Here is an 11,307-nt window from a genome sequence, read left to right on the forward strand (position 1 = left end):
ACTCCCCCTGTATCAGAATATTTTATAAACAATGTATGATCTCCTTGACTTTGTTTATAGTCCATCGTCCTCATAACTTCAGAAAATCTACCAAACCATGCCCCAGGAGATTGCTTTAATCCATACAACGCCTTTTTTAATTTACAAACTTTATTTCCTGCTTGTCGATACCCAGATGGAATCTCCATATAAATTTCTTCTTCAAGATCACCATGTAGAAAAGCATTTTTTACATCATATTGTAACATGTCTCATCCATGATTTACAACAAGAGATAGAAGTATTCGTACTGTGTTCATCTTGGCATCAGGCGCAAAGGTTTCAAGGTAATCAACTCCATATGTTTGAGTATATCCCTTAGCAACCAACCATGCTTTATACCTCTCGAGTGTTCCATCTGCTTTATACTTTACAGTGTACATCCATCGACATTCTACAGCTTTCTTATCTTTAGGCATAGTAACCAACTCCCATGTTTTATTTTTTTCTAAAGCCTGCATTTCAAGATTCATTGTTTGCCTCAATTCTTCATGTTGTATTGCCTCCATATATGTTTTTTGAATATTTACCTGAGTAAGGTTAACCATAAAACTTCTGTACTGACTTGAGAGTTTGTCATATGATACAAAGTGAGACAATGGATACTGAGTACAAGTCAGTTTTCCTTTCCTTGAAGCAATCGGCAAATCCAAGTCTGACTCATCATTAGCAGATATTGTAATGTCTAACTCATCATTAGTAGATACTATAATGTCTGATTCATCATTGATTATTTTCTCGTCAATTTCAGTTACAGAGATATGTTCAGACTAAAATATGGAAGAACGATTAAAGATCTTGATCAAGGCCAAACCAAAAGCGGGCCACTTGGTCTAGCACGGTTAAAACACAAGCTGCGGAGCAAGAGGCCGAGAGTCGAGCAATGACGAAAGTAACAGGTGTAAAACTACTGGCCATAGCCAGCGAGTTAGAAACTTGAATTAAGGACAGGCAAAGTCGACCCTGCCAAAGTTAGAGCCTTAAGCAAATAAAGAAGCTTGAAGAGATTTAATTGATAATTCCGACATAAAACCAACAAGGTAACAGGAAAAACAACAACAGAAACATAACAGACAATTTTCCAAAACATGAAGCATCAACGGGCAACTGGCCCATGTCGTCCCTACTCGTCGTCCATATCGTCAGGGACATCACATTCAGCCCTAAAACGTTCCTGGAAAAAGGAGTAATCGAGGTCAACGTGTTCATTGGAGACCTAACGGAGAGACCAGGAGACGCCACATTCCATGGGCGCATTCTGCAGATCGACATAGTCCTGGGTCTTCTTAAACTCCTCAGCCAGGAATTCGGAGTTGGAAAGCTGGGCATTGGCCTAGTCGAGCTTCCTCTGCAGAGCAGCTAAGTCATCTCGGGATTTCCTCCTTTCAGCCTCCAAGTCATACTGAGCGTTTGCCAGCAGGATGTTAGCCTAGTCTAAAGAGGCAAGAGCCCGATCCAGTTCATCTTGATGAATGTAGTGACGACGAAGATGGTTAATTTCATCAGCAACTCTACCCGAGAACAGACCAAACGGCTAAAAACCTACTAAAGCCAATAACATACGTTAGGCTAGATGCGATATTGATTACCAAGAGGCAACTACGAGACTAACCTGGTAGAGATCACTGAGACAGGTATTGATGCTTTACTGAGGGTTTGAGTAACCAAAACTTGACCCACTTAACGACTCTCCAAGTCTTTGCCAAAGGCTGAAAGCTCTCTCCAAATAGGTCGCGCCGTGGGCATCAGCATCATACGGGCCCAAAAAAGGAAAAGTCGACGCAGGGGAGGAAGACCCAGGATGGCCGAGACAGGAAGATGGGGTGGATGCCCCTTGAAGCCAGACAGAGCGACGAGGTGTAGCAGGAGCATTGAGGGTCGAGCCTAGGTTAAGATGGGGGGTCATCCTCCGTCAAGTTAGTTATCTCGACGTCTGAGGCCTGGTTGGATCCAGCACCTGAGCTCCGAACGTTTCGCCGGCACTCTCTCTCAAATAGGAAAGTGGCCCGTCTCGACATTTCTACAAGGAAAATACGAAAGTAAAAATCGGCTAGATGCAGATTTAACATAAACTTCAGACAACTACCAAATGTCGACGAGGAGGAGCTTAACCAAAATCTACCAGGTTTTGCTCATTTACCAAGTCTGGGCCCCATCACTCGATGTCAGGTAATTGGATGACAGTGTGATAGAAGTTCAACGCCTCGACAGAAAGTTCACAGATACGGGGAACTGTCAACAAAAGAAACAAGAGGAAGTTTAGAATATGATATAAGAAAGTCTCAATGGAGTTTGGGAATCTGCTTACCCAACTCCGTACACTCCGTCGGGACGGGAAAATGCAATCCACGGTCATCTTGGGCTAGCCAGTCACCACCAACAAAGAACCACTCGTCCTTCTAATGCTTTACTGAGGAAGGACCCATAATGAGAATTTGATTTCGCGAGCTAAGGTAAAAATGAAAGTTGTCATCAGGGCTATGTTTAAGGAAATACAGTGACATGAAGGTGGCCGCGATTAAAGGTTGGTCACCCCCAAGGTAAGACCATAGAATGAAGGAACTAATCAATGTAGACCACCCATTAGGGGCGATCTGGGAAGGAGCTACTTGATTAAAAGCTAAGAAGTTCTGAATGAACAATAGCAAGGGTAGACGAACACCAAATTTGTACATGGCCGTGTAGAATACGACTTCCCCAGGGTAGGATCTGTCAATACTCTCCCCAGGATTTGAGAGACAAAGGCTGATGAAGTCGGGAGCGTGGTATTTTAAGTGGAGATGACGTAAGTCCCTCGCCATAAGCATGGAGTTATCCACCCAGGAAGAATGAAAGGACCGGGATTCAGAAGAGAGGTTGGATGACGACTCGTAATCGGAGGTAGTCCACTCAATGTTTAAATCACTACCGGATGCCATGTAACTAAACGAGAAACAAAAAACAAGAAAATATGGGAGATTACCTCGAAGTGAAGGGAATGTGTGAAATGTGAAAGAGGTGGAAAGGGTTTATATAACCCCAGAAAGTGAAGGGGCATGGCTCGGACCAATGGTCTCAGACCATTAGGCCGAAGCCTGCTCGGCCACCACAAAACCTGTGACCACCTCAGTTACGGGTCCTACCATGACATGACGAATCATAGCGTGATGTGACTACACTTCCATGGGAACCGATAAGGCAGCTCGACAGGTAAAGTGCGATGACAACTCGGTCACAAGTTCCAACACAACTCGACTCGACAACTGAGGAAGAGACCATCTCGATCGTGGGTTTGACCATGAATCGAAAAAACAATGATGGGTGGAACCCATCATTCACGGGTCCATTGGGCATGGTGCAAACCAAAAATTGACAATGACAACTCTTTTCGTGACCCAACAATGAATGTACTCTCAAAGTGATAGGTCCAAAAAAACTAAAGTACATCGCCTCGAGAGTAGGAGCAACTGTTATGAGGTAAAAAACGACAAGCGAAGGAGAAATTAAGCCAGGCGAACAACTCGAGGAGGACGGGCCGAACCGAGCAGGGCTCGGTTCCGATCCCTGTTCTATGCCGAGCCCCATCTTTGCTCTTCTACTGCTGTAGGAGGTGTCCCGGCCTATAAGCTCACGTGTATCAGACCTAGGGTTGGCATTTCGTGGAAGCCTGGGGGGAAGCTCGACTATAAATAGGTAGGCATCAGCACCATCGAAGCCAGTGTGACAGAAGTCACACCGGTTTAGGGTTGTTCGGTTTTGCAGGTATCCGAATTCTCAATATTTGAGTTTGGTGTATATTTTGGAGTGAACCGGTCCACCAAAATACAAGCATCAACAATGTACATCTTGATTTTAAAGTTATTAACTTGCTCCCTTTTTGCATTACAAATTTGATTTGAGGACGAATCATTTTCAAGAAGGAGGTGATGGTATGATCTGATTTGAGAAAGAGATGCAAGAATCAACCTACTTCAATAAAGTGGAAAACGAGGATGGGAAGCCCCCTAAAAAGAAGAGGATGGAACTCAATGAGGAACAAAGGAGATGCCGAGGAAGGCTCATCATACACCCCATCCTATGCGTGCGCCTCCCACATCCTGCATCCTGCACCATGCCCACGCGCGCCAACGCCCAGTACACCCATGCCGACTGCGCACCCGCCATTGCGCCCAATGCCACGCTCGCCTACCACTACCTCGCACACGTCCATTCCCCTCGCCACGCCCCTCACACACCCCAAATCCTTTGGTGCCAAAAGGCTTGCCTTGCCGCCCACTCCTTTTATTTAAGTAATATATTTCCTTTTTTGCCTCCTTAGATTTATTTTGTTTTAGAATCAAGGAATAATTTATCTTACTTAATTAGCTAGTTGGTGGATTTAAGACAGATCTCTTGTTTTTTATTTTTCATAGTTTATTTTATTTTTATCAAATTATATTTAAGGAATAGTTGCTTTGCTTGATTAGCAAATTGGCGTCATTTAGGAAATTATCTTTACAATTATTTTGTTTTCTTTTATTTACATTAGATTTTAGGTTTATTTTATTTACAAAACAATTGGGGAGATACGAACCCCCCTCGTCCAACTTGCCAAACAATCGAGCCGCTAAAAAGCCTTTGGTCTTGGCCTATAAATAGGCGTTCCCTCTTTGTTGTTTAATACAAATTTTAGACTTTGATGAATTGAATAAAATTGATAGGTTTCTCTACCCCTTGCCTACGTGTAACCCCCTTGTTGCGATTGGTGGGGCCAAATCAATGTCGGAACGAATTAGGGACGAATCAAGATCAAGCCTTTGGACAAGCAGGGATGAAAACAAGTGAAGTAGAAAGCTGCAAGCCAGAATGGCCGAGGAGGTAGCACCGTAGTGCTGTTGTAGGGCGTCGCGACGCTGCACAACACCGAGGACCATGGCTCTATCAACAGCGCCATGACGTTATATCGACTCTATAAATATGCAATTTCGGGTTTTAGGATTTTTCAGCCGAAATTAGAGTCGTTTTCAACCGTTTTTTAGAGCATTTTGTGCCAGTTTCGAGGTAGAGGCTCAGGGTAATAGCAGAAGCTTTTGGGCAGATCCAGATCAACAATTTCGAGGTATTTAGATCTTAATTCTATTGTCAGTTTTTCATTCTTATACCTAAGTATAATGCATTATAATACTAAGAAGTTGAGGGCTTTAGTTTGGACCTTTAGAGGATCAATATTTAAGGGAGATATTTGATTGCTTTGTTCCAATCTCATAGTTTAGTACTCACATCTGAGCAAAAGACTGGATGTAGCCCATACACTCTTAAGGTGAACTAGTATAAATTATTGTGTCATTTTCTACTTTTCTCTTAATCTCTTATTTGTGTTGTGTGATTGCCTTTGTTTGCTGGACAATTGTGGAAGGAGAATTGTTTAGAGCGCCTTAATTTCTCAACACCCCCCGCCCCCCTAAATATTGTATTTTTTATGTGGTTGAACTTAGGATACTCTATTTTATTCTTAAAGCATGCTTGTTTGATTGGTCATCAAACTTGTAGAGTGTTTCTAGTCTCGAACCTAGTAAGTCATCTGTCTACTCAAGGTAATCTACTGCAAATGTAATCCATCTAACTTTTTTCCTTCCGGGTTGAACAATCTATCGATTGGATTGAAGTGGCTAGAGGCTCAAGTAGTCCATACGCTTGGGTTGTTGTGTATCAACTGGCACCATTCAGCAACGGCAACACAAACAACCTCGAACGGCACATCTACTACAACATCACCACAACGGCATTGCGAGTCTTCATGAGTAGATCCTGCGGTTTTGTGTTTTGTAGCCCAGATCCGACGAGTTTCCAATGTTCCATGGCGGCTCAAGCCTAGATCAGTGACGACGACGACCCACAACGGCGTTTTCCCTCTGCAGCAACCCCGTACAGCAGCAACTGAGTGTTTTCCAACCACGAATGGTGAGATTCGAGTAGATCCGACATTCTAAAGCGGCACGCCTCTTCTCTAGAGATTTCTACAATGGCGGCGACACATTCCCATGAGAAATAGACAACAACGACAGTAGCAGCCCAGATCAGCGGCGTTTTCTTCCTTCCAACGAGATTTGATGCTTACCCACCCTTGTTCGAGCATAGATCGGTGTTACCCACCCCCTCCCGACTTCGGACTAGTAAGTGCGAGCCTTTTTGAACTAATTTTTTCTAGGCCAAACCACTTCAGCATTGACCTATTCTTAACCCAAGTGGTTTTGCCGTGTGTTAATAGCTAACGACTCACTTAAACTCCCTTTTGATTTCGATTAAAGTGAGTTCTAACCCAAAGTTTAGTCTCTTTCGATTTAGGAATCTTTCAAAGCTTAGGAGCATTAGACCTTGTTTGTAAGTAGTTTCTTACTTGGGCGATTGTTTACTGTGTGATATTTATGATGCATGTTTATTGACTTGCTCTTGCGCTTTTATTATTAATGTATATAACTTGTTTATACGTTGGCTATTACGTAAAATCTGTTGCTTGCTAATAGAACTTTAGACTATTATTATGGTTTCTGTGAGTGGTGTTCATATAAATAGATTGGATAGACTGTTTGGTTGCATACTGGAATATTTATGAGAAGTTTTTTTATGTTGGAGCATGCTTGATATATGTTGATTATATTGTTGGTTATGTTTCATGTTGTGAAATATATACATGTTCATTGTTGAATCACGCGCTACACTATTTTGAGTTGAATGGTAATTACGTATTTTTGTGTATATTGCATGTTGGACTGTTGTGAGTCGATTTATGCATGGGTCATGGCTTAGAAAGTATGGAGTAGGACTCGGGTGAGAGTTTTAATTTGTTATTAAGTGAATGAGTGAGTATTAGGGCCAAAAGGCTGATACGTCACAAGTTAAATATCGAGGATTTGGGTAAATGGTCGAGGGTCGATACGCCAACTTTGGACAAAGATGAGTGTCGGGGTCTTAGCTATACCTAGTTAAGGGTTGACGCATTGAATCTTATAGGAAGGCAAGTATTGGGGCCTTGGGAAGAAAGGGCAAGGGCCACTATGTTGCAAAGTGATCAAGGTCTTAGCTATGCGTGGTTAAGGGTAGGTGCAACATTTCAAGGTCTTCAGTATGCGTGATAAGGGATCAAACGCCAAGCGCCGTAGAGAAGTATCAAGACATTGGGTAGATGGTCAGGAGTCGGTATGACTCGAAGGAGTAAGTCCTAGAGGAATAGGAAAGAGAAGTCTAGTGAGTTTTATGAGGCTTGGGTTTGGCATGTAGGATGCAGGTTTAGCAAGTTTACATTCTATCTTACTTAAATGTATGTATGTATGCATGCATGTATGTGTGTATATATATATATATTGATGAACATGATGTTTGATGTTGTGAAAAACATGCTTTTTGTGTGTAACCCTTTAGGTATGAGTTTTTTACTGAGTAATAGTGGTTGTACTCACTCTCTCCTCTTTCAGATTTTACAAGTAATGAAGTGACCGATGCAAATGATGATGGCGTGGAGAAGACTCAACTAGAAAGACCATATAACGCTGCGTCATTTAATTTTCATTTTAGTTGGGCCAGTTGCAGTTGTTTCTTTTTCTAGTATGAGTTTATTCTTTGCTTAGTAGGTTGGTTTTGTATAGTTCCTGCTTAAGGTTGTGGTTTTTACTTAGTATCAAGACGTTAATGATTTTTGTTCTTGTCAAGAGTTATCTTTGTTCAAACCAAAAGATGTTTAAAATCGTTGATTCTCTATTCTTTTGAGAGTTTAAGTTATGTTTAGTTGTTAATCTGTTGGATTGAGACTTTTTGAAGTTAATAAAGTTTCTTAGTTGAAGTTTATTGGGTAGAAAAGTAGTTATGTTCTCTCGATTAAGTTAAGCTATATAAGAGGTTTTAGTAACATGCCCCATTTGAGTTGGTGAAGATTTAGGGGCGTTGCAAGAATTGTCACCAACCTTAAGAGAGAAAATGGTTTCAATCACCTTGAAGGATCAAATATGAATCAATTTTTCTGTACCAAGCTCGAGGTTCTTACATTAGGCCACAGAGAGCTTTTCTCAAACGATGTACTTTCTCTTCCTTGCCTTTGTCTACAAACCCTTCAAATTGACTTAAATAAATCTCCTCCTCAAGGTGACCATTCAAAAAATTGATTTTACATCTAGATGGAATATTTTCCACCCAATTGTGCAGCTAAAGCAATAATCAATTGTATAGTATTATGTCTTGCAAGTGGATCAAATATATCTCCATAATCAACTCCATGTTGTTGTGCATGCCCTTTTACCACTAAGCTTGCTTTTTATTTGTTGATTGAACCATCATAATTATATTTCACCCTAAACAACTACCTAAAGTGTTTTTTCCATGTGGTTGGTCTACCACCTCTCATGTATTATTTTTATTAATCATCTCCAATTTAACTTTCATAATAGCAACTCAGTAGACTATGAAGCTTTATAATAGCTATTAAGTTGAACAATAACAAAACATACAACTTTTATATACATCAGCAAGTGATCTTACCTTTTAATTTGAACCATTACCAGTTTCATGAACAAGATCGTCATCATTCGAAGGAGGATGGTGGTTATCTTGATTGTTAGAGTCAATCGGATCAAAAGAAGATTAAATTCGTTCTAAATTTTCCAAATTGTTGGGTGAATCTCTAACAATTTTTTGCTTCACAAAATTCCAATAAGAATCTTCCTCAACAATGATATCATGACTCAAGATAACCTCTTCATTATTCGAATAGAAAATTTTATACTCTTTTGAATAAGAAGCATACCAATAAATACTTCTTTAATTGCCTTCTCATCAAGTTTAAACCTCTTAATAGAAGGAATAAAAGAGTAACATATAGATCAAAAAATCTTCAAGTTTTTAACATAAGATTTTCTACCTTACCAATCTTCATGAGTCTTGCCCTTAACTATCCTTGTAGGATCTATTCAGCAAGTAAAGAGTAATACATACATTCTCTGCCTAAAATTTCTTTTGCAATTTCTTCCCATAGAGTAAACACCTTGCATCCCCATCACGATTCTGTTGAAGATGCAAATATACTTATCCCACTTTGGATAGAAGATGTAAAGGTTCATAATATATAAGTATACAATAACATATCTTCAATATGGTACCATGCCTTTTAAGTAAGATAAAAAGCAAATTCTTAGAGTCTTCGAATCCCCTGCTTTACATTCCAAGCAAGGCACCAAAGTTTATACCCAACTCCCATTTCCCCACTCTAATTTGGAAAGTAAACTTTTGTTTCTACACAAAGAAGAATTAATTACATCTTTCCCACAATTTCTACAATAGCTACATATGTTCCAACTATGCCGATTAGGACACCAATCACTATGATGCTAGTTATTATCACCATCTCGAATCCAAACTTCTTGTAATGCCCCGAAATCTTCAAGTAACACGCACATGGCAATATAATTGAAGCAATCACGTTGAGAAAAGCTCCAACAAGTGACATTAGAGACACAAAAAAGGGAATTGCCAGAGCTATAATGACATTGCTAACCAACAAGATGGTACCAATAAGGATGGCCAATGGCTTTCTATTGTAGTTCAATGGAAATTGATTCCTAATGGCATTTACTATTGGAATAGTCATTAATGCATATTTGCAAATAGGGTTGAGTAAAGTTGCGTAGATTGCAACTAAAGAGCTGAGTTTTTCCTTCGGGAGATTTAAGGTTATCTGTGATTGAATGTCTGAGCCAAACATGGCATATCCCATGACAGCCATAGAGGCATAGCAAAAAGTGCAGATTAAAAAGCTTAAAGTTAGAACCTGTCCATGTAGAAACAACCAAAAGGGACACCAAAAAGTCAAAGAAAAAGGCCTAATGTTTGAATTTCAATTTATTCCCTAAACTCTTAAAATTTTCAATTTCTATCCCTTTTTATTGAATTTGTTTTATCCAATTAAGTTCTTACTGTGAAAATGTTGATTTAATGTCAAAATACACTTGATTGAAAACACTCGGTGGTCTAGAAAAACTTGCTTATTTCATATGACTTAGCATATGTAATTTACTTGACTTGAAAATGTTTTTGTTATGGAAAATTGATCCATTAAGATGTTGATAAATTAACCATTTACACCTTCAAATTACCTTTTTTAAAATTAATATGTTTTTCATTCTTCAATATATAGGGGATGAAATTGAACCTTTTAAAAATTTGAAGAGCAAATTTAAAAGGGGAGAAACTAAAGTGAAACAACTAGAATTTGGTTTTGCACGTACCTTGGAGAACTCGTGTTTGTTCTTCATGGAAGTGTACAAGGTTGGGAAAACTGGATGTGCACCGTAACAGAAGATGAATAAGCTGATGGAATTTGGAATCCCTTTCCAATTGACGAGAGTCCCTTTGTGTTGGAATCCAATCCCATCAAAAGCACCACACCAGAGAACAGAGCCGAGGATGATGGCCAACGCCAAAACACTACTGGCCGAGATGAAAGAGAAAAGACTCATGTCGTTAAGCCAAACCGACGGCAAGATAATGAGAGCAATGACCAAAACGAAGAAGGCTTGCCCAGCAATTCTAAAGCCGAGGAGTTCAAACTCGACGTTGGGAAACATATTGTTCAAGTTATCTCCTCCAAGAATTAGGAATCCAGTGGCAACCAAATACAGCTCCACGTACGTGACAATTGATACTATTATCTTCCCATTGCTTCCAAATGCAATCTCTCCAACTTCTGGATAGGTTCTAATATCAGACTTCACATCCATGCATCGTTGAATCAGCAAGCCAGAGTAAAACATCGTGAGGGCAATTACGAAAAGAAGTATTAAATTTAGCCATCCGCCCGATGCGAGGGCATAAGGAACGGAAATAATTCCAACTCCTAAAAATGCAAGAATCAACAATGAAATTAGCATGGAAGTAAAATTAACACAGATATGTTAAGGAGGCGAAGATTCCAAATAAACTAAATTTTTAGATAAGATTAGGATGAGTTTTGGAGAAAGTGTCTTAGAGTGAAAAACACTTCTTCATAAGTGCTTTTTAGTATTTTTTAAATTTTTTAAATGACTTTTTACCAAACAATTTTGAAAAATATATGTAAAGTACTATACCAAAAAGTCATTCCACTTTTCAAAATATTCTCAAATTAAGAACACATCAAATGGAATATAAAAAATTTAAAATAAAAAAAAACAAGCAGAAAAAGAAAAGACAGTAATCAACTACAACGTTGTTCTCCCAAAAGAAACTCTATTGGTGGGCTCTCCTTTTGATAGTCCTTGGAAGTTTGAAAAGTCAACTACAATTATC

At 39.5% G+C, this 11,307-nt stretch overlaps 1 protein-coding gene across 2 annotated transcripts; it reads right to left on the minus strand.

Annotated features, from left to right (window-relative positions):
• Positions 1–9,126: 9,126 nt before the first annotated feature.
• Positions 9,127–11,056, minus strand: LOC111024987 (amino acid transporter AVT1I-like). Of its 2 annotated transcripts, none has more exons than XM_022302822.2 (2): positions 10,269–11,056; positions 9,127–9,811 (listed from the first exon to the last, which is right to left on the minus strand). In XM_022302822.2, exons 1-2 carry the CDS (start codon positions 10,908–10,910, stop codon positions 9,296–9,298), a joined length of 1,158 nt encoding a protein of 385 aa, XP_022158514.1. In that variant the 5' UTR covers positions 10,911–11,056; the 3' UTR covers positions 9,127–9,295. The 2 variants fall into 2 exon arrangements, with proteins under 2 accessions (XP_022158514.1, XP_087984048.1); XM_088127922.1 differs by having other exon boundaries at positions 9,127–9,421; positions 10,269–11,055.
• Between the last annotated feature and the right edge of the window lie 251 nt (positions 11,057–11,307).

This window comes from Momordica charantia, assembly GCF_013281855.1.
Source record: "Momordica charantia cultivar OHB3-1 chromosome 8 unlocalized genomic scaffold, Mcharantia_2.0 BLBB01000008.1, whole genome shotgun sequence".
Taxonomy (NCBI): Eukaryota; Viridiplantae; Streptophyta; class Magnoliopsida; order Cucurbitales; family Cucurbitaceae; genus Momordica; species Momordica charantia.

Excerpts from the sequence above, each read along its gene's own strand:
- LOC111024987 (XM_022302822.2), bottom strand. The coding sequence starts at position 10,910 with ATGCTAATTTCATTGTTGATTCTTGCATTTTTAGGAGTTGGAATTATT. Across the intron at positions 9,812-10,268 it reads ACAAACACGAGTTCTCCAAG|GTTCTAACTTTAAGCTTTTT; the intron begins GTACGTGCAAAA and ends CTACATGGACAG.